Source organism: Clarias gariepinus, chromosome 2 (assembly GCF_024256425.1).
Source record: "Clarias gariepinus isolate MV-2021 ecotype Netherlands chromosome 2, CGAR_prim_01v2, whole genome shotgun sequence".
Taxonomy (NCBI): domain Eukaryota; kingdom Metazoa; phylum Chordata; class Actinopteri; order Siluriformes; family Clariidae; genus Clarias; species Clarias gariepinus.
In genome coordinates, this window is record NC_071101.1 from 8,699,633 (window position 1) to 8,724,745 (window position 25,113).

At 37.2% G+C, this 25,113-nt stretch overlaps 1 protein-coding gene across 2 annotated transcripts; it reads right to left on the reverse strand.

Annotated features, from left to right (window-relative positions):
* Positions 1-1,731: 1,731 nt before the first annotated feature.
* On the reverse strand, positions 1,732-23,081 carry sncb (synuclein, beta). 2 transcript variants are annotated; one of them, XM_053514972.1, is made up of 6 exons: positions 22,989-23,081; positions 21,335-21,471; positions 11,883-11,912; positions 10,646-10,764; positions 6,326-6,415; positions 1,732-2,202 (listed from the first exon to the last, which is right to left on the reverse strand). In XM_053514972.1, exons 2-6 carry the CDS (start codon positions 21,453-21,455, stop codon positions 2,176-2,178), a joined length of 387 nt encoding a protein of 128 aa, XP_053370947.1. In that variant the 5' UTR covers positions 21,456-21,471; positions 22,989-23,081; the 3' UTR covers positions 1,732-2,175. The 2 variants fall into 2 exon arrangements, with proteins under 2 accessions (XP_053370947.1, XP_053370944.1); XM_053514969.1 differs by having other exon boundaries at positions 1,732-2,208.
* Between the last annotated feature and the right edge of the window lie 2,032 nt (positions 23,082-25,113).

The window sequence follows — 25,113 nt, forward strand, 5'->3', positions numbered from 1 at the left end:
TTCCTGTCCAATTACAAGTACTGTATGTTTAAAAAAAAAAAAAAAATGAAATCACAATATTAGTTTTCTCTAAACCACTGGCTCTGTATTTTTTTGTATTTAAGTTCCTCTTTAAGCTTAACATTTCATTTAACACATATAGATCTTTTCTCCGATGGATTCTCGGATATTGAAGGTTTCAACGAAAAAAAACCCTCCCATATCCTCCCTATTTCCAGACACAAAATATAGGTCAAATACATAGAGAAAGCCTATAGAACTTCTAACTGTTTGTATGATCAGTCCATCAATCTCAGGAATCAATTACCCGTTTAATCTAGATCGATTTGTGGTCATTCTATGGATCATTTTCCTCTATTGAGTCCTGTTGATCCGATTTGACAGTATCGACCCAGTGAGGTTTTTGACTTGATACGCTCCAGGATTTCTTTGTTGGTGATTGGATGTACAACAGTCTCCTTTAGCACCACAACTCAAAGGTGTCAATCTTTCTTTTGTACTGTACGTGCTCTTAAGGAGGCATGGTGGCATTCCAAGGGTTCGATGGTGTCTGTGCATGGAGTTTGCATTTTCTCCCCTGCTTGGTCAGTTTCCTCCGGTTTCCTCCCATAGTCCATGCAGATTACGCTAATTGGCCTATGACACTTCCAAATTGCCCTATAATAAGTTATTATATATTATGAATACTTGGTCATGCCATGTGGTCTTAATAATGCCTTGTAAACTTTTTTAAACTTTCATTTATAAGAATGATTGCCATGACATTAGCTTATTGGCTAAAATACATCAAACTCCTCTTCAATATCAAAATAAATAAAAAAATGATAAATTTTGTATGTAAAACTGAACTGAACATCTATCATTACCTATCTAAATTCACCCCTGTGACCCGATCAACATTTTATAATGTTGCAATCGGCGAATAATTCTAATTACTGGGGATATGTGTTAAGTATTTATCTTTGCTAATGAACGTTTATTTCAGTAGCTGAGCTGAGAGAACCTGAGCATAATGCTCTATGTTGCCCCCTAATGGACAAACCAAGACAAAAAAACTTTCAACTCTATTACGGTCCAAAAGGCAATTTAAATTTTGAACACAAATTATAAATTCCTTCAGATTTGAGCCTTTATCAAGTCAGTCTTGGAAGAGGTCTCTGAAGAGGTCAACACTATCTAGACAGCCATAATGGATCCAACAGTGGATTATTATATTAGATTTTGTACAACGGATCGGTACGGAGCAAAATTACTGTACGAAATAGTCTTAGGATAACTTTGTGACTTTTGTTGTTTGTTTGTTTATTTGTTTATTTATTTACAGAAGATGTGCTTGTCTTGCATGACACAGAAACCTGTAATCGACATTTTCCCAGCGTTATGTCAAGCACTATTCCGACATTCATAAACGTTTTTCAAGACACTTTTACACTTACTTTAAAATCTCCGGTACACAAACGCACGCTCACAAACACACAAACAGATACAAACTGCCCTTTTTTTCTTTGTTTTAGAACAGAGAGTTCACTGGAATGATATCACAAGCAACTATAAAGTTACAATGTATAAAACTTGTACTTTTGAAAAACTTCAAAATAACAACTTGCTTTGATATTAAATCAAAAAGAAAATAAAACACTCACATACAGGCATCATACATACACATCTCTACATAATATATATATATATATATATATATATATATATATATATATATATATATATATATATATGTATACCCGAATATATATATATATATTAATTTATTTTGTTCTCCCCCAGTATGGCATTGGAAGATCAGAAACATCTATTACACAAATAGAAACACATGTACACAGGCACGAAGAGCCACGAAGGGCGAGTGGGTCGCGTTTCATTGGGAGGGAATCAAGGAAACGAGACAAGGCTTCGCCCCGCAGTCAATAAAGAAAACAATACTCACCACGCTACAGGACATTTACAATAGATCATAATAAAAGTATATTTATATTTATTTATATTTATATATATTTATATAGAGAGATCTGATAGGAAGAACATGTTTCAGCAGGAATAACTGTCGATTTTTTGTGTGTGTTTTTGTTTCATTTATTGGAGTGAGTTCAGCGTTTTGTCCTTCTTATTCATAGAAATATTATTGTGCTGCTGGTTAACATTGACGTTGGAATGGTTGCTTTATGCTTCAGGTTCGTAGTCCTGGCTCTGCTCCTGACAGGAAAGACAAATCAAAGAAATTCAGATCAGAAACGATGTGCAAAAATAATACATACAAAACATTTATCCATCCATCCATCCATCCATCCATCCATCCATGCATATATCCACCCATCCATCCATCCATCCATCCATCCATCCATCCATCCATCCATCCAGTGTGGTGCTTGTAGAGACCTGGCATTGGCAGCTGTCCCAGTAAACAAGGCGGGGTACACCCTCGATGGGGTCCCGGATATAAAAGCAGAGGTGGGAGGTAACTGAGTACACTTTTCATGTATCAGTACTTTACTTGAGTAGGTTTATAAGAGGATACTTTTTTACTTTTTCCTCCACTCAAAAGTGCACCAAATATTTGTACTCCTACTGAACAACATGTCTGCATAGCGTTGTGTTACTTAACCACATTCATGTGTAGTATTTGAAGCTGGAGAAAAAGCTTCTGTCAACCAATACAAGTACTGTAGTTTTGATATTTGGTTATATAACCAGGTGTTTATAAGGTGTGTACTTTTGTACCTTTCGCCAATTACACAAGTAAATGGAAAACTTCTACTTATACTTGAGTAATATTTGCCCTAGGGAATATCTGCATTCACTTACATACAGGATTTGTGTACTTTGCTCTTCTCTGGTCTCAACATATCGCACGGCACAAGCACACACATTCATACACCCAATCAAACACTACATGCAAGCTGGAAACGCCAATCAGCCTACACTATATGTCTTTGAAATGGTGGAGAAACCCAAAGAATCTAGAGGAAACCCATCAAGCTCAAGGAGAACAAGCAGACACGAGATTCTAATTCCTCTAACCTGGAGATATAAATCGTTCTACTACTTTAAACACCATGTCTTTAGCTAATTAGTGCCTTTTTTTTTGATAGTAGATGCTAGTTACTAAGGACATAATGCAATAACCTCATGTAACTGTCAGTATTAGCTTATTACTAATAACTTTGTGCTTTGCATATGAAATTACCTTCATATTACGTATTTGCTTTTTAGAGCTCATCTCAGAAAATGAAAAAAGATATCACCCGGGGCTTGAGCATGATTTTCAATACCTACAGTGCATCCAGATGCCCTGTACAGTGCTAAATTAGTGGTTCAGCCATTTGCGGAAACACAGTTATCATGTAACACTGAACTCACTCACTCACTCATCTTTTATACCGCTTTATCCTGTATTCAGAGTCGCGGGGACCTGGAGCCTATCCCAGGAAGCTTAGGGCACGAGGCAGGGTACACCCTGGACAGGGTGCCAATCCATCGCAGGGACACTAAACTCCTTTCTTTCCTATAAAAGCTGTAGATTTATGCACTCTGGTGCTGTGCTGTACTGTCATTTTAAAACTCCAGGAGGTTTTAATGCATGTTGTAAAACTATTCATCAGCCTATACATTTGGACATTATACAGTATGTAGGAGCTATTAGATAGCACATTCTATTGTGAGTGTTCGTTATTAATTACAGGTTATAGCATTTATTGAGCATGAATTGCATCTAGGAAAAAGAAAAACAGATTAAATATTGAGTATTGTGCAAAAGTCTTGAGGATGAAAGAAATGGGAACAAATGTTTTACTGTGACAGGCTGCAAAGTGCCTAAAGATACAATTAAAAAATTTATTTTTTATTTTTGCAGCAACATCAGCAGCAACCTCATTTCCCTTCTCATCAATGCTTAAACAAGCCAAGTAGATTTTCCCCTTGTGTGATGTCATGTGATGTGATGTCATATAAGAATAAACCAATCCCCTGGCTTGTTGTTCACCTCTGCTGTTCTCTGAAGGGGCGTGGCTTAGCAGAAGCTCATTTACATAAACATTGAAATGTCATATTTAGAAGAGAAAGCGAAAAAGAGTTTAGGAAAAAAAGAGTTTAAGGTTCTTGAAATTTATTTTCAAGCGGTTTCAGCTAAAGCATTAACACAGACACTTTGTGACCTTTAAAAAAAAAAGATATGATACCTTTAAGACAGATGTCATATAGGAGTACATGTACCCATCAACAGGAAAACTGCCCTTTAAAACTTGGGAACTGTTCTTTCTTCACGTTTCACAAATGGTAAATAAATGTTATCTTATAAAAACAGTCATCATATACAAATGTACCTTGGCATACGAATGCCCCACTTTCAGAATTCTCACCTAAAGAACTACTATTTTGCAAAAAGCTGTTCAAAACTTGTTTACGTAGTTTTTTTTTGCATTTTGTGCAAGATCTAGTGAAGACATAATCTTCATGGGTCCCAAGAATGTTATCAATGATAATAAGAAGAAGATATAGGAGCCACTTTCAACTTTCAGTTTGATTTTTAAAGCAGCTGGTGCCAGGAGGAATCATAAATGAAGGTTAAGTGAGGTTTAATGTCTATTTATTTCATAGTTTACCTAATTTACATATTATTTCCTAAATGTTTCCATTGTTCTTTTATGCAAAAAATATGATCATAGTGTTGGAAATTGGTTATATTGGAAATACGTTTGAGTGGCTGGAACGGATTATCTGCATTATTTCCTATGGGAAAATACATTGCACAATGCGAAATTTCAATTCAATTCAATTTTATTTTTATAGCGCTTTCAACAATGACCATTGTCTCAAAGCAGCTTCACAAAAATGAAAGAATTTTTTAGAAAAGAAAATATTTGGAAGTGTGTATGTGTGAGAAAAATGTGTCTAGATAATAATTAGATGAATGAATGATGAATGAAATGTCTGTGATGAGCAAGCCAAGGGTGACGGCGACGGTGGCAAGGAAAAACTCCCTGAGATGGCAATAGGAAGAAACCTTGAGAGGAACCAGACTCAACAGGGAACCCATCCTCATCTGGGTGATAACAGATAGAGATGATATAACATCATGTGTGTTGTGCAGCTGAAAGTACAATATAACAGAAGTTCTTTAAATTAACATGAAGTCCAGTTCAGTACAGGGAGTCAGTAGGTGCAGAGGGCAGATGGGGTCTGGATCACTGGAAGCACAGGATGTGTAGCTCCAACCATCATAAAGCTGAATCCAGGTGGTGTTGGTTTCACCTTAAGACTAGAATGATTTAAATTCGTATGCCAAGGTACTGCTGTATCTTAACAAATTTCCTTCACATACAGTACTAATTATTCGAGCGGTTGTCCTTACTGAATAATAAAGTCCTTCTCTCATTTGTTGCAATTAAATTTAGCTGATTAAAGAGATAAAACCCTTCCATTACTGCTTTTCTATGACATTCCATATAAAAAAAATGTGACAATGTTAATAGGTACTGGGCTGCATGAATAATAATTCTATGGAATTATTATTATGTTCCTCTCCATTGGGTTTGTTACTCCTTTCAATGTATCCGAGTGTCTTATTTTCCGTTCCTGCAGCAGGGGGCAGGATTAGCCCTCAGATCAGAAGCAGGACGCCATTACTGTTCTCTTCTTAGGAAAAAAACAGGAAAAAAAGAGAGCATCATGTGACCCTGTCCTTGTCTGACAGCACACATGTCAGCTGTCACATGATCACACGCTACAGGACGGGAAGAATCCATTCTACGAGGGGGGGGGGGGGGGTCATGGCGAGGGGGAGAGTTGTCTACAAATAGCCACAATCTTTTTGATTGGTCGGCATCACTGCCACGCCCGTGCAGCTCAACAGTGAGGTAATGATGGAGAGAAAGAGATGCGAGGACAGAAAGAGAGAAAAAGAGAGAAAGAGAGAGAGCTTGGAAGAAGAAAATGGATAAAAGGGGGAAAAGGTTTAAAAAGTATGACATCAAAGCGGCAAGAATGTAAAAAGAGCCCCCATCACCCAATGTGTTTCATGCTCCGCCTACTTTGCATAATCAAAATACCAGCTCTCTATAAAAAACAGAGAGAAATATATAGAGAATACAGAAGGCCTGGACGTAATTTTATTTAATTTTACCTTTCACTCCTGAGCACGCGTTTTTAATTTGCGCTGTTAGTCATGCCACTTGATATTGTACATACTGCAGGTTTAATTAGATTAAAACAACATCAACAACAACAAAAGGCATTTGCCCTTTGTTTTGTCTGTCCTCACTGGCCTTATGTGTGTTCGTGCATGCGTGTATGTGTGTGTGTGTCTGTGCTCAACCTGCTGATTCTCATCGTATGCTCCTCCCTCTGGGTCGACCATCGCCTCCCCCATCTGTTCCTCAGTGGCCTCCTGACCGAACTCTTCAGTCTGCACACATAGAGAGAGAGAGAGAGAGAGAGAGACATTAGAGAAACCATTAGAAAAAAAGTGGAACATTGGACTTGTTATAACAAAAGGCACATTCAATCTGATGATCAGATCAGATCTGAGTCACTTTTGTATGCTGTCCTACAGTAGATTGGATACACACTATATGGACTATAAAGTATTTGACCGAACCTGTAATTACATTGTTTTCAAATATATAGACTTCAATTTGGAATCGGCCCCCCTTTTGCAGCTATAACAGCTTATACTTGTCTTGAAAAGCTGTCCACAAGATTCCTGTAGGAATTCGTTTCCATTCATTCTGTAGAGCGTTTATGAGGTCAGACGAGACGTGATGTTGGACGAGAAGGTCCTGGCTTACAATCTCCGTTCCATTTTATCCCAAAGGTGCACGATGGGGTTGACGTCAGGGCTCCGTGTTAGGGCCAGTCAAGTTCTTCCACATCGAACTCATCAAACCATGTCTTTATAGTTCTTGCTTTGTGCACTGGGTCACAGTCGTGTTGGAATAGAAAAGGGTCTTCAACAAACTGTTTGTAGCATAGCATTGTCCAAGATATCTTGGTATGCTGAAGCATTAAGATTAAGATCACTGGAAATAAGGGACCTCAAAGGGATTCAAACACCTGAATTCAATAATTAACAGATTTGGCCAAATCCTTTTTTATCCATATAGTATGATCTGGTAAATGTTCACGTGACATGAATGAGAACAGGCAGGATGAAATCTATGCAACTTTTTTCAGAGGACAGACACATCCACGTCAGATAAAAGGCTCTTGTAATTATTAATGTGAACCGCCATGACATACAAATATGATCTGACCAAATAATCTGAATTGAACAATATGGCTTGTAATGTTAGACCTCTTGTTTTTAGTTCCTAACACTTTTACAGTAGCTTTATCTCAGAGATCTGATTAAATGTCCCAGTAATTCAGTAATTTAACAATCTTTACATGCCATATTACTTATTACTAAAAGTCTTGGAATGACCATTTACTTTAAACATGTACAAGTTTTTATAATGTCTTCTTATAACGTACAAATCCTCTTTATTCCACTAAAGAATATTCTGCATGATTATCAGACTGAGTTGAACCTTCTGTAACTATCACAAAAGCTGTCCCGACATTACAAAGTCACTTAAATATGTGAATATGTGAATTATGACACTTTCAGGCACATTTGCACCCCCTGGACATTTCCATTTATATTCAATTTACACAAAAAAAAAAAAATCCATAAATTGAAATTTTCTACATTGTACAGCTGTTTTTCTTATTTTTCTATATTTTTTCATATATTTTTCTTTTATTGTATATTTTGTACTGTACAGGTATTTTATTTTATATTTTATTTTATTTTTTCTTAGTTAAATAATTTTTTATTTTTTATTTTTGATATTTATTTCATATTAATAGTCTTTTATTTTAAGGTCACGAGCAGTGGTCTGAGCATTTCACTGCATATCGTACTATGTATGACTGTGTATGTGACAAATAAAATTTTAATTTGAAATTTTAACTTATGGTTGCTTTCAGATATTTCCAAAGTGGTTCTAGTTTTGTCCTCTCCAAATATTTTACACGTGCCTACACGGGAATGTCTTGACACAAGTTCAATGTCATCGTCTGAGAAACTCACAGCCAGTTGAACTTTCATCAGTCATGTTTGTTTCGAGCTAGCTTGTTCTTGTCAAATACCAGGTTCTGAGTCTGAGCGACATGAATAATTAATATTCATAATCTGAAAGGTTATATTTTGATTAATCGAAAAAATGAAATAAAAAAAGGAAACACACAACCTAGAAACTAAGAGTAAACAGGATGAAAAAAAATCCATGACGTCTGAGCAAATTAGGATTGTTTTTTACATAGAAATGATGAACTGTAATGTCTTTACTGCACCGTAAAAGTATGTGAGATGTGTGGAACCAAACATATAAAAATTCTGGGGGCTAAATCTTTGCATAGGCTTATACAATCTTCACTTTGCATTTCGTATATGAAACCTTCAAACACACATCTGTTCGATGAAGTCGATCCCATTTCATTTAAACACACCGTGATAATAAAGTGAGATGTTGTCGTGTCTCTCTGGACAGGTGCGGTATTATTAAAACGTGCTAATCCTAGCCAACTAGGCCAAGTTTCAACAACGTGTAATCCCCCAAATCCCAAACGCTCCACGCTCGGTCACACACGACATTACAACTCCATTATACACACCTCATAGACTTAATGTCCACTTAAACATACTTCTACACACTTTAGATCAGCACAGACTGCTTGATACACGCGCACACAGAAGAGAAAAAAAACACAACACTCATGCCACTTCAGCACTTTGAGTGCCTAGCGTGTAAGCGATTGCCCCTGTTAAACTTATCTACAGCACAGGTTAACTAATTATGTGACTTAAAATAACAGTGACCGAATATTTGGGATACTTATGCAGTTATGACTTACAAATGATTTACAAACAGTTTTTGTAGATTCATGATATACAATTTTAATTAAGGCTATATCCTTTAAATGCTACAGAATGTGGGGTGAATTCTAAATTTGTGAGGGGGTGAATACTTATGCAACATACGACATATTTTACACTAAACTTTAATCTATTGTTTTTGTACTAAAAAGTGTCTAATATTTGAACAAAACACTTAGATTATTCTTTTTTCTTCCAACAATGGAAGAGGCTTGAGCTTTTAAATAAATAAATAAATAAATAATTATTACTGTATAAATCCCGAAGGGAAATTGTAATTTTTTCGTTTATCCCATTTAGGAGGTTGGGGTCAGAGCACAGGGTCAGCCAAGATACTTCTTCCCGGTGTACTTTTCACTCCCAGGAGACTTAGGGTGTGAGACAGGGTGCAATCCGTTGCAGGGCACACACACTTACACACACTCACATGCTTTATCACAATTTGGGAGCACCAATTAGCCTAACCTGCATCTCTGTCATGGGAGGAAACCGGAGTACCTGAAGGAAACCCACTCAGCACAGGTAGAACATGCAAACTCCATGAACACAGACCCTGAGGTGGGAATCGAACCCGGACCCCGGAGGTGCAAGGCGGCGCTCCACCCACTTGCCTACAAACTACTCTGTGCAACCTTGACGTCTTTTGGCGACCAGGTTACGTAACTGCTGTAAACACTGCTGTAGTGTGTGTTCGTGTGTGTGTGTGTGTGTGTGTGTGTGTGTGTAAAAGCTTCTTACACTCCTTTCAGCTCTATGTGAGTTATGAGATTACTGAACTAGGATCAGGCCTGTAGGGGTGTGTGAGGGTGGAAACTCCCAGGGGAAATCTGCAAATCTTACACACCTTCTTACATCAGCACACACACACACACACATGATCATATATCAGTATTAAAGAGTCAACGGTTTGTGTTTCTATTAAAACCGCCCTCATGGAGACGAGACACCTGAGTAACGAGCAAACACACTGACAGAGCTGTATGACCTTCAGCAAAGTCATGTTAACAGGGGGAGGGGTGGAGGAAGGGCAGAGTGTGGGAGGTGGAGGGATGGAATAAGAGAGAGAGAGAGAGAGAGAGAGAGAGAGAGAGAGAAGGAGGGGGGAGAAATAAAGGATGGTGACCATGAGAAAGAAAAACAAAAAATAAAGAGAGAGAGAGAAAGGGATTGTTTGGAAAGAGAGGCAGAAAGGAAATGATGGAGATGAAGGGAGAAAGGAAACGAGAGACAGATGGTAGGAAGAATGAAAGAGATGATTAAAGAAAGAAAGAGAGAGAGATTGGAGGGGTGGAGGAAAAAAGAAGTCAGGCAGAAAAAGAAGAAAAAGAAGGCAAAAAGAGGTATAAAGGAATAATGAGATAATAAGGGGGTGAGAAATGAAGGGAAATATAAAGGAAAGGAAAGAACAGAGGAAAGTGGAAGAAAGAAAAAAATAAAAAAATATGAAAGAGGGAAGAATAATAGAGGGATGTGAATACACAGCAAGAGAAAGATGGGGGAATGGAAAGGAAGAAAAAAGAGAAAAACATAGAGAATCATCGATCAGGTTTTTCCTGAATTGACGTTTCTGAACATACATCTACATCCCTGTCAGTGATGACCTCATGACTACGATCAATATGACAGAAACCCGTCATGACGACGTATCATGACCTCTCTAATCAATACAGTATATTGATTGTCCACAAGACAGGAAGGGGGATGGGTTAAACGTACGTTCATGTCAGAGGGAAACTCGTCCTTCTTCATGAGCCCGGTGGCCGCGGCGATGTTTCCGGCTCCAGAGAGGACGACGCCCCCGAGCTGAGACGCCTGCTCCTTCGTCTTCTCAGCCACTGCAAAAAAGTAAACATGTTCAGCTTCAGTACAGAAACACATCACCTGGACTGAGACTAGTGATGGAGAGGAAAACTCTAAATCTAATCAGCCTCAGATTATAAACCGTTAACACCCAGTACAAGACTATGTGGTGGTGTGAGACTCATATGACGCTTCTAGCGACTTCTACACTCATCAGCGAGAAGCTGAAATATTTCAGACGCTCTATAATTAATATAAATCATTGTGTTACTGACTTTAAACTATTTTATGTATTAAAAAATCCGCTACACTGTATTATATAAAATATAATAAAATTCGAAAAGATCTAAGATCTAACTAAAATATGAAAAAAATGCAAACAATAAAAAATAAATACATTTAAACAACCCCTATAAACAATTAAAATATAAAAAAATTAAAAATAAATAAAACTAATTAACTTTAAATAAATATATTTAAGGAAACAAATAAAAAATAACATATAAAAAAAACTGATTGGATATATGAACCAACCAGGTTGCTGCGGCTAAATAAACAATTATTTTAACAAATAAATACATAAATAAAAAATTAATAATAAAAATATAAAATATGAAATAATTAAATAAATAAATAACCTAATATACAGAAATTACTATATAAATAGACTCAAACAAGTGTATATAAACAATATATAAACAAATGCAAGTAATAAACAAACAAACAAACAAATGAACTAACTAATACATAATTTAAAAAAAAAGGAAAAATTAAATTAAGGGTAAAATCTTAAAAAAAGAAATTTATTTAAACAAACCAATAAATAAAACTAATAGAAAAAATCTAATTAATTGTAAATTTAAACAGTAAACAAACAAAAAAACCTACCAAAAATGTAATAATTATACATTTATTACTAATCAAAAAGAAAACAAATAAATGAATATGTAATAAGCTTTCCTGAATAATCACCCCGATGTGTAACTGTGTAATAGTCGCTATAATTCAATCCTGCTCGAACAGCACCCAGATTTTACACTCGTACACTTTTACACCTGTTGCTGGCCCGGTGCTGTGAGGTGGCCGCACGCCAAAGCAATTTAATCCTGCATTAATCTCATTATTATTTAGGAGGTAAAGGGAATCAGCTCACCCGTGGCCACGCTGTCTTTGGTCTTGCTGCCTGTAAACAGAAAAAAAAATACACACAAGATGAGTTTCTTTTCTATAAAAGTCTGCCTTTACACTTTTTTCACAAACAGAATTCAGAGCTGCGGATGAAACTCGGCTCGGCTCAGACGGGAGACGATCCTTATTAAAGATCTGACGTTTCCCTACAAAGTGTTGTCATGTACACTACAACCAAGATGTCATTACTGACATTAGCAGCTGCTGCTCGCATGATTATTTGAATGTTGAGAGAAATTAAATAATATCTTAATAATAAGTGCCTTAAAAATGATCGGCACCCTACATGGCAATGGGCAGAAGCTTGTATGCATGGGCCGAAGACTATCACGTATTTCCTGCAAACCACATGACACCAGCCAACCGCATCCGCATGTTGGGAACAGAGGAACACACTCATCCATCCCTCCTGTTTGCGTGAACTCACTGACGCATATGCTACATAAGGAATATTTTATCTCGAACATAGCATCGTTTTTTCGTCGCTTCTGTTTTTTTTTCTTTCATGGCAATGGAGTATTTTAATCTCGTCACAATCTCATATCTACCCTGCAGACAAACAGGAAATGAAAAGACTGAAAGCTGAAATGAAAAATAATATGTATAAGAAACAGTCTTAGGGGACGTTACTTTTTAAAGTAACTAGTTACATTGCAAAACTACTGTCTTTAAAAAGTAATCAGTTACATTACAGCGTCACTTTCTGATAAAAGTAACTAGTTCGAGTACTTTTCCATTGCGAAAAATAGAAACTCCTTTGTGATTCCTCATGCATGTTGTTATGACCTTTATAATTATTCTACCATCATCCCTCAGCGAAGTTTGGCCCATAATCTGTTTACTACTAATACCCCTATCTCACCTACAGTACACGGTCCGCTCGGTGGCCGTAAGTACGGTTCATCATGATTCACCGCGAGTTTTGGTGCTGTGGTTAGGGTTCCATTTTTCCGCGCGACGGTCCTCGTATAGTCAAACCGCATATGTGAGATAGGGGTATAACAGCAGGAATAACAAAGGGGGCGGGGCTTGTAGGACGACTTTCACACACACACTAAAGGATTGGGAATGACTGCTGTGTGGCTCACGGATTACATAAATTCTCTGAATAACGGATTACATTTTTGAAAATATAACTAAATATCTGAGCACTTAAATGGCGGACCTACCGCGTTAGACTACTCGTTACATCAACAAAAAAAAAGTAATCCAAGTGCTGTAACTCTGTAACGCGTTACACCCAACACTGACAAGAAATATAGTTTATTTGTGTTTGGCTAAAATACTACCAGGCTAGTAAGGGGGCCCTAAAGGATAAAAAACTTATTCATTATTCATAAGATAATGCTGGTTGGAGGGCCCACCTACAAGACGCTAGAATCCTCTACGTCCTACGTACTGTATGGATGTCAATACTTTCGGCACATTTTGCGAGGTAATATTTAATCATTTCATTTGGGCTACAAAAATAATTTGATTCTCATTATGGACAATATATCTTATTCTTTTAACTTAATTGAGTCAAGCTTCAACCTGGATGATTAAAATAACATTTAATTGTTGTTTTATTATTGCGATCAGAAGTGAAAATAGAGGAGGAGGATAGAGGAGAGAATCTGTTAGAGAATAACATGGCGTTGTATGATTTCAGCTCTTCTCACAGCTCTGCGTGTGTGTGTGTGTGTGTATGTGTGTGTGTGTTATATGTACAGCCGATGGCCAAGAAGGAGTGAAAATTAGCTCCTTCACACCCACCACTCACACCCCTCCTTCACTCAAGCTCGCTTCATCTGTCTTATAAAGCTCAATCTCTCTCTTTTTCTCTCCCTTTCTCACACACACACACTTCATGTTAGCTGAAGCGTAGCTTTCTAGGCCATTGTTCTTTCAGTGTGTGTGTGATGCTGCTTGCACAGTACTATGCTGATGCTTTATGCTAACCATCAGAAGGAGGGATTAAGATATCTGGGTTAATTGCCTCTCTCTGTTACAGAGTGTGTGTGTGTGTGTGTGTGTGTGTGTGTGTGTGTGTGTGTAAATGTGAACATGTAAAATCATTTGGGTTTAATTGTAAAAACCCAGAATATGAAACGATCACTTTCCGTCTGAGTGTGTGAGGTTTGAATTTGAATGAAGATGTGTGTGTGTCTGTCTGTGTGTGTATAAAAGCTGCAGAATGAATAAACAGCGCTAAGAAAGAAGCAGGTCGATAAAAATCTATTTTTTCTTCCAGCAGATACGACTGCCTGCAGCCAATCAGCTTCACCTTCTGCTCGGCTCCGTGTTTAAATCTGCCTCAGGGGACTCTCTGATCGACGGGAAGATTCCAGACAGACTGCTTTAAACACACACTGAATATTTTTTCACTCTCTGAAACCTTCTAAACACTAGAGTTATCAGCTCCTCTAAGAACGGTTGGTTTTTATGGTGCGTAGCTGCTGCTTTCGGCCATTTTGTAGCTCTGATCTTAAGGGATTCTGATAAATAGCAAAATATTTAAATTGTTGGTTCCTTCTGCCAAAAGGTTAAAAGATAAAGATGGAGATTATAAACAAACATATATGTTTTTGGCTTACGTTTTCAGTGCAGTTCCAGAGAAATGTAATCTCTGTTTCTTAAGCCACACAGTGACCTATGAATCATTCAAGCATAGAAACCATTTACCTTGAACCAGTACGAAACAGGTGCAGACAATGACGGGCGGTTGTAACAGGTGAGAGGGGAAATGAGATTGCTGCTACATAAACTTTACATAATAACATTAACATTAATAGTAAAAGTTGCAGTTATTAACTTGGGAGAAAGAAACAGCCTGCAAACTCACGTGTCTCAGTAAAAGCTTATAGTTAAATATCCAGGCGCATTTTCCCATTTTCCTAGGCTTATTTTTAAGGGTGCCAATAATTCTGGAACTGACTGTCCTATTGCACAGCACAACCACAACGGTAAGCGACAAAATCGTTCAAATCACATCTTGTCAGTGTGTAGTGTTCGCTAATAAATTGTTCAAATGTTACTTGTTGGGGTGTGGCCCGTTTAATCAGCTTGTGGGTGTGGCCTGTCTAATCAGCATTTTAAAATAAAAAGTTTCAAAAGAAATTTATGTCAATCTGATGTACACAGTATGTTCCTGTCTTCTTTAAAGCTTTGTTGCAAAGCACTATGTTACTTCCTTCTTAGAATAAAATGAAGCTGTGGTTACAATTTTTTATTCCATTTGTGCATCAATTAGTAAATGGAAATTAAGTAAAGTTCTCCCCAGTAGTGCTGGTATAGGTATAGTACAGTAGTGCTTGTGCAAAGTATACAACGGAGACAAACTACGCAGTAGAAAAAGTAAAGTAGTAAAGTAAAGATAACCTAGGAAAAATATAATTTAATTAAAAGCATTATAAAGCCAATTAAAAGGCTTTTAATTTACATTTGTACTTGAGATAAAGAACAAATGTTTTAGATTACACATTTACACTTAATAGTGAGTAGGTGGTAAGATTGCTGCTTCAAATCATAGACACCACTATGGTTACGTAATGCAACACCATGCACAAATGGAGTGACGCAGAAAAAGTACAGATATTTTTTGTAGGATGTATTGAAGTGAAAGTAAAAAGTATCCACTAACAAAACTATTCAAGTGAAGTATCACTTGTCTCAGCTCTGTTACATGAAAACTGTACTTAAGTACACTAACGAAGTAAATGTATTTAGTTACCTTCCACCTCTGGTTGGGCCACTTGCGCTGTACGATTGTGACTTTGCTCATGCTAAGTGTTTGGCTTTATTGTTTTAGAATTTACATTTAGGCATTTGGCAGACGCTCTTATCCAGAGCGACTTACATTTTTATCTCATTACACATCTGAGCAGTTGAGGGTTAAGGGCCTTGCTCAAGGGCCCAACAGTGGCAACTTGGTGGTTGGTGGATCTACTGTAATGCCTTAACCACTGAGCTACCCCTGGCCACACATTAGAGTGATACTCATTTGCACCTGCATAGGATTGAAGAAATGTAAATATCATCATATTTCTTGGTAAAATCATTTTTTACCAAGAAATTAAGAAATTTCTGTAATGTTTGGCGCAAAAAAAAATATCCAAATGTGTTGTAGTTGCAGTAATTTTCTCTGTAGGAAGTTACAAGCATTTACTTTGATTTCTCAAACAATTAGGTTTAAAGCCTTGAGTGATTCAGTTAGAAATTAAACATAATATTTATCAACAGTTTAGCAATGAAACTGCTAGAGCTGAGTAATGACTTGCACTGTTTCGTCTCTGAGTTTCGTATATCGTACTGTGTATGACTGTGTATGTGACAAATAAAATTTGAATTTGATTTGATTTTCTAAAAAAAACAAACTAAAACTAAAACCGGTGATGATGTAAATAGTCCATCATGTTAAAGTTCACTACACCTCCATACTGCATTTCATTTGGGCATTCTCCAACAGAATTGATGATAATGTATTGTTCTGTGTATCAGCCCAAATGGGGTCAATCTACAGTCTGGACTGGACAACTTCAGGTGATGCTGTCCTGATCAGTTTCAGACAAAAAAAGTCCAAAATCATCCTCTTTGCTATTTGCTAGTCTCTGATTGTTCCGTGTGTCTGGTCATAAAAAGTGGATCGGATATCCTGTATAGAAATGAACACCCTCCACAGCTCTATTGTGCAAATGTTATACAGCTAAACACTATTGTGTTTTGTTTCTTTCCCCTCTTAGTGAATAAAGTGACTGCCATGGAACACACACTACATAAAGAATATGATGAATCGCTACATCAGGAGTCTGTCACATACCGCGAATGATGAAGGGATTTTTTTTTGGTTCCTCACGAATTACAATAGTTTAGAGAAAGTGCTAGACAGCAAAAGTACATGGCCTTGTAAGTGTTCAGCTATTCTCACAGCTCTCTGTTTAAGTAGGAACGGTATGTGTTTGGAACAAACTCCACATTTGTATACTTAGAACCTCGAATTTATTGTACATAAACTGTCTTTGTCGTTGGTATGCGCTTTACAGGGGGTGGTGGTGGCTTATTGTGTTGAGCCACCACCGTACTGATTGGAAAGTCAGCGGTTCGAGCCCCAGCTCCGCCAGGTTGCCGCTGTTGGACCCTTGAGCAAGGCTCTTAACCCTGTCTGCTCCATGGGGACTGTATAATGGTTGCCCCTGCACTCTGACCCCAGCCTACTAACAAGAAGCTGGGATACGAGAAGAATAAAGAATTTCACTGCACAGTAGTATATATTTGACGAATACGGGCTGAACTGACCCAGCCACCCTGGGGTTCCTTGGGGCCATTTTGAAGGACCGATAGCAAGATACTGTGTAAACAAAAATCTTTTTAAAGCACACATGATCTACATGATCTGGCACTGATAACATCCAGGCCGTATCCATATGTCACTCACTACAGGGGGAAAGTAGACTAGTGTTAATGAAACTCCTGAGAGCTAGCACTCGCTCCAACACTCACACAGGGAATGCATGCAGAGATGCCACATTAGCATATACACTAAGGGCCCTTTTACCCAGGCCTGACTTTGATCCTGTATGGCTACGCCCTCGAGATCACGGGAAATCATGGAGGGATCAGCGCTGCAGGAGAAGAACTTCGTAAGTGGGTCATAGCAATTCTTTGGGAAGTCACAGGTCGTTCATGATCTTAGAGTCCAAACTCCAATTTCCTATCATTTAAATGCACACCTTGCCATGATTTAAACTCACAATTACCCAAAAATTCCAACATTTAAGATAATAACCACTACGGTCCTGATTCAACTGAACTGCTAAAAACAACATGTTCATAATAATCACATGGCAACACCAACCATACTGGATTATGGAGTGATTTCCAAATCAATGTAGTTCCATTAAGCAAGTCTTTGAATTAACACGTAGTGAGTGCACTACGTAGTGTGCTTCAATAGAATGAGTGAAACGATTTGTGCTTCAGCTCTAGCCTCTTCGCTAAGTGCTCTTTATTTTTCTGTTATACTATTCTCTATTTTACTATTTTTCGCTAACAAGACACATAACGTCAAATTTTGTCATTGGTCATTCTTAACAGGTGAGCTGACAGGACAGGAACGAAACACTGGGTTTTATTCAACATAAAATATAGATTGGCTTTTATATGGTCCATGGGTACAATTTGTAGCAAGCTCTGACAAATTGGGAGGGGTTCGAGAAGATTCGTAGCAGTTCAATTCAGTGACAATTTAAAGCTAATCGTGAGGTATTGTAGGTACTCTGTAGGTAAATTTGTGTTTGTTTGTTTCATTTCCCCTAGATGGTCTGAATGTAGGGTATTGCATGGTAGTGTAGTGGCGTAGCGGTTAGCACTGTGACCTCCAGGATGGAGTGTGATTCCTGTATCAAGTTTGTTTGCGTGGAGTTTGCATGTTCTCCCTGTGGTTGGTGGGTTTCTTATAGTACCCTGGTCTTCTCCCAAAGTCCAAAGATTTACAGGTTAGGCTAATTGGTGGTTTCAAATTGAATTGCACCAAATTTTCTAAGTCTCCCAGGATAGGCTCTAAGCCTCCTGTCACCCTATAGTACAAGTATTATAGAGAATGACTAAATGACACGGAGTTGAACAACCAAGAACTGTCCAGAACTTTAATTACGAACAATTCAGGAACGTGCCAACACTTAACAAGTACCAGGTATTTGGTGCACTCCTAAAAATTGCCTTACTTAAAAGTTAATTAATTAATAAAGCCTACTTAAAGGGTTCTATTTTGTTACTTGGAACTCCAGGAAAACTTCATGGTATGGTTCTATGTGATGGTCCATCCAACGAGCACTTTAAGGTTCTGCTTTTTTGTTTTATTCCTTCATACAGTCTATCCCAGTTTTCAGGGGTTTTAAGTGTCTCTTGTCATATAGCATTTCTTAAGCTGTGTAGGTAGCTCTTCGATTTCACACAGATCCTAACCTGCCGGAGTACCACTGATTTTCCGGGTTCTTCGTACAGCTATCTTACACCCACATTCATCAACAATTATTGAGCTGTACATTCAAAAAGAACTGTGAGAAAGCAGGAAGCGGGTCACCTTACACTAATTTACACTTTGCTCTGCCTGCTGAGCAATGTATGAGTGTGGTAAGGCAAAACACGCACACACAAGTGCACACACTCACATGATACTCTGGGGCAGATTCAAACCCCAGGTCAACTTCTGGTTATCATACAGTACGAAGCCATACAAAGGTTTCATATAATTCTAAATGGCACAGTATTGATTCGTAGGTACACACACACACACACACACACACACACACACACACGCACACACACACACACACACAAACACACACACACACACACACTGGTATGCTTCAGGGAAGGTGTGTGAATGCTGAAAAAAAAGCTAAGCTGTGAGATCATGGAATAGTGTGACATGTGGCCGGCATGGCTCCTGTCCAACCCTCGGGCAGGAGATCAGGAAGATGCTGGAGCGTGTCCAAGCTACTACACCTATCTCTCTCTCTCTCTCTCTCTCTCTCTTAGCTTTTAATATTTGAATAATGAAATACTTTGCTATTGATTAAACTGTAACCTTTCGTAAACTATATTTTAGATTGAATGAAATAAAGATAAAAGCTATATAATATAAATTATGTATTGATTTTCTCAGTCTCTTTCTGCATCTTTCCTTTTCAACAGAGACACAATATAATGTACCGAATTTTCTCATATAACACGATTTCTCTTACAACTAAATGAAATGTGTGAGTATATAGTAATAAAGCAGTATGTAATCGTAATACTGTAAATTTGATACTTTTACTAAAGCAGATAACATTGATGAAAAAAGTGACATTTTGTATTTAAAATATTTTTAAAGCAAGCTCACTGGCATGTAAAAGCGCACTTGAACATGAAAGTTTTTCGTAAGTGGTTTGTAACAGTAGAACTGTAGCTATAAGATTTCACCTTTAGAATAAAGGTGTTTACATTTTTGCAGTTTCTCAGTAATATGACATGCTGTTTACTATTTTATTCTGTATATCTCATCGCAGACATGGAACAAACTGGTCTATCAGCTCCTCATTACTGTTCACATGCACATTATTCGCATCACCTTTTGTACCATGTTGTGTTAAATGTGGTGGAAATTTTCACAGGTTTTCTATGCCGAGGACTACACCAATGTGATTTAACCACACCCACATCCATCACTATGCTCTTTCAATAAGATTGATGTCTATTAAATACATTTATTTTTATGAGTCTATTTCATGAGTTTATGTTACATATTAGAATTCCCAGGATCATGAAATAAGACTAACTTCTACTTCTTCTCTCTGCAAACGCATTCAGGCTTGTTACATATGCTAACGTGTGTACAGTTGTTCATTGGCATATTAAAGTGCCACCTCACACATTTTCACATTTAGAACTGAATTTTGCAAAGAATTTGCCTCAGCATGTGAAGCTTTTTTGGCATACGAATGACCGCACTGAGCACTGTATAAGTTGCGTGTACATCCGCGCAAAAAGTTTAACTAATGCTAGTTTATATATAAACTATATAATAATAATATTATTACTAATACATAATGGCTATTTATTACGGTAGGTCATATTGTTATATCGGCCAAAACACAGTATTGGTGCTGATTTTATTTCCTTTTTAATATGTGTGTGCCAAAGAAGCTACTTCTGGAGTTTATGCAACATGGAAGTGACCGATCTCGCTTCCCTGAAAGATCCAAGATGCTAACTTCAGTCGTTTTTGGAGAGATGATTTTATACATGCCCCAAAAGTGGACATTTTCAGTGTTATACTGTCTCGCTTCAAACAATAATCATTTAAAATACAAATGATTCATAGTATTGATACTAAAATTGGTGTAAGCTTCTTAGAAGCATCTGACCTATAAAATTATTGCTAAAATTCTTTTTTTCCTACAATCTTAAAAGAAAAACATTTGTATTGTCTGTAACCTTGTCAAATTCATGTTGCGATATCTTAACAAATTAGCATTTTAGACTAAAACACTTTTTCAGGTTTATGTCCTTTCCTATAAAATCAAAATCGGCCAAGGTTCATCTGAATGACAGTTAAGATCGTTAAGATTTGAATTCAAAAAGTAACGGACACAAAAGAACATGACAATTGTATTAATGGAATTGAAACGAATGATATAAGCCCTCTTCCTGAACAGCAGCATGCAATAGAGAGACCAAGTATGAATATTTCCATTATGCAAAATAAATCAATAGGTGCATATCAGGCTTTTTGCCACGTCATGACTATGACGCGTATCCAGATGCACAGATACCCCCCACGTCCGCCCACACACAGACACGCGCTCAGCCTATAGCTTTACAGATCTCCCACGCGCCCACGGAGCGACGAACGAGCGCTTGCGCGTGCGTGCGTGCGCCGCCGCCTCCTCTTACCCACGAACATGACGCCTTCCTTGGTCTTCTCCGCCGCCACCGCCACGCCTTCCTTGGTTTTTTCCGCGGCCACCGCCATGCCTTCTTTAGCTTTAGAAAGCCCTTTCATGAAAACGTCCATTTTTTGGCCCCTCGGTCTGCGGAGTAAACGCAATGGTAACGGTGTAGATCAGTGCATTGACTCACATTCAGGATAATGATGAAGCATGACGTGTCTCACACTCTTACATGCATGTAGCAAGATATTAAATGTTAGAATGTAGAAAACGTCCAGCACTAATCAATGCATTATTATTATTATTATTACTCATAGCACACAAAATATAGAAATTCTATACCGATCTGTATCATGACATCAGATGAGCATAGAAATTGCAAACTTCAAATTATTTAAACATCATTATCATATGTATATTTATATCAACACACTACATTAAATGCATGAACACTTAAAGTGCTATATTATATTCAGCAGCATATGCACTGAATTTCAGGATTCTCAGAGATTACAGCATGAAATAGGAGTATGTGTGATAAGGACGTTAGAAGACAATAGAAGATTAAGTGTGTGTGTGTGTGTGTGTGTGTGTTGTATTTAATTATCCTTCAGCTGATTTAAACATTTTCCATTCAACTAGGCTATATGATAATAAACCTAATGTGTTGCATTATATTAATAAAAAAAAAGTCACTACACTACACTACACTACAGAGCACTGAATTGCATATTGGATCTCGGTGTCATGGCTACTACTCACTGCACAGCTTCAGGATGCATTGTGTGTGTGTGTGTGTGTGTGTGTGTGTGTGTGTGTGTTGGGGGGGGGGGGTACCACCTCGATTTCTTTTAAAATATAGCTGTTCTTTATTTTGTATCTTTCTTTTACTCCTTTTTCGTAATAGATCAAGCATGATGCACAGGTCGAAGAAGAACGTGGTGTCCTTTTTAAACGGTTAACTAACACCTGCTCATTAATTATTACTCGATGTGAGCGTGATCTCCTGGGTGATGGAAGGACAAAAGGACCTTAGAAACATTCTACAGCAATAGACAGAACAAAATGATGAGACGATGAGGCACAATGTAATGATGATGATGATGATGGAGTGGAATGGAATAACCCACTAGAGTACAGGAAATACACCGAATTCCAGACACATCCCATGGTTGCTTTATGAGATCAGGCTGAAACCTGTTAATTAATTAATTAATTAATTAATTAATTAAATGATTCATTTATCAGTGACCTTAGAATTCGATTGCCGTAATAAATATTAGAGTGCAATATAATATATTACATAATACTATACAAATATATATTTTAAAAGCACTATGATAATATAAAGCTGTATAACGGTGCGTTGAAAGAGATGCTCTTCGCACAGGCAGGAAAAGAAAATGGTATCTTCCATGCTTTCATGTGTAGGTCACGACTGAAATGCAATTATAAATTAAAGCATGAACACATCCTGAACTTACTTACTATCAGGGATCTCTGAGTTATTAACACAATTTATTAATAAATGGTCACAGTGCAAGCAAGCATCAATATAACAATAGCACCTTCATTTATTTTCTTTTTTTCATTCATTCTTTTTAGCTCTACATCCTAAACAATCTATTATTATGGTTATTATTATTATTATTACTCACCTTTTCAAACGCCTCGTGCGTCCTTAACGCTTCAGCAGGTTCAGTGTAACCGAGTAGAGCTCCGCTCCAGGATGATGTGCGCGTGGGCCTCCAGATCACTGCGCTCGCCCAATAGCGCCCTCAGGAAGCCTGGCCACGCCCACCGCCCACAATACTCACCCTCCCTCCTACACCCCCCCCTTAATCGCCGTGACGTCATCATCTGATCTGTGATTGATCAAACGCCTATATGTATTCTGTATTCATGATATCAGTTCCTTTAGGCAAATAATATTTAAGCATTTCTGTCTTTATTCTGACTCAGGCAGGAACACCTGTGTGTAAATATAACTCTTCCCCCTTTATTTGGGAGCTGTCATGACAGAATTAATCATTAGAACTTTATCATGCCCTGATACACTGTGCAATATATCACGATAACAATATCGCATGCAAAACCACTAATTATGCAATATTATGAAAATCATGTTATATATATAGTGTGCAATATCATTACTTCTCTATATGCAATATTATATATTATGTGCAATTTAAATACTGGGTGCAATAACATAAATGTACATTACACAAAAGAGACAATTCTGCACCTTTCTGTACAGTCTGTAGTTTTTTTTTTTAGTTTTTAAGTTATTTTTACATATTTTTTATTCTATTTATATCTGTTTGTATTGTATTTTATTTCTCTCTCTCTCTTTATTGTATTTGTATATTGTATAATGTATTTTTTTAATTAAAACAATAAAGATAAAAAATAAATAAATTTATAAATCCCTTTCGGGATTAATAAAGGCTTATCTTATCTGATCTTATATTATCTTATCTCATACATACACTATCATACACACCTGTTTGTTTGTTTAGTTATCCATCATGTGTCAGTGAAGCAATGTGTAAAATCACACTTATAGACAGCTACAGGTCATCAAAGTGGCAGTGAATTTGTATATCAAAATTTGGCAAACATGTGATCTCTCTGACTGTAGACCTTCAGAAATTAAATTGCAGATCTCCCCAGGTTTTCATGTTTACACGGAGCATTCTTTCCTTTCTTTCTTTGTCTTTCATTCTTTCTTTCTGTTTTTATAGTTACCCTGATTCTGACTCAGGCAGGGGCAGGCCACTTCATTAGGAACACCAGCATACTGTACGTTCACACACACCTGTTCATTCGTATTCAGCTAGAAGGATCTCAGTGACTTGCTGATTTGAGTAGTTCAGAAATCGAGATCTTCTCAGGTTTTCTTACTTTCCCTTTTTAAAAATCTATAAATAAATCTATAAATCTGTAATCTATACATTTATAACTATCCCTTAAAGCTTAGAATATTTTAGGCATTATTTGTTCTGCTCTCCATTAAAAAACATATATATAGTTCAGAGTTATGTTGTTTATTATTATTATTTTTTATCTTCTGCTGCTACTTAACAAGAATGTTTGCTCTTTTTCATCGATCATCTTGAGGACAATACATCTGCACTACCTCAACTCACTCTCACAGAGTATTGCATTGTGTCATTTAGTTGCTCTTGTTTGCACATTTGCATGCGCATTTATTGTCTTTTTTTCTGTCTTTTTCATCGTTTTTTTGCATAGTTCTTAGATAGTTGTGTTAATCTATGGTGTTAACCTGTTGTCTTAGTTAGTCACCTAACTAGATTTTTGTCCTAGTAGTATATGCTTGAAATGACGACAAAACCCTCCTTGACTTGACTTGAGGATTGGTCAGTATAGAGTGACATATTGTTTTATTTTCATCACAGCATAGGCAATACAATGAACTGAATTTTATTGCATTTTGACCAACTACAGTATACAAACATGACTAAGCAAAAACAAAACTAATGGGACACAGGCAAATAAATAGCACAGACACGTAATCACATGCTTTGATGGTTGTTTTCGGTTGTTTTTATGAAGCAGAAATAAACATAATATGCCTATTTTGAGAGTTCTACATTTTTGTGATGTCATTCCCATATTTCAGTGGTGAAAATGTACCATTTATAAAAGTAATGATAACTTCTTTTCTACCTGACATATCTGAAAACCCAAATGCACAGCTTGAAGTCTGAAGCCTCCCCATTAACACACACCAGCAAGGCCTCCAAATAAGCACATATTGTT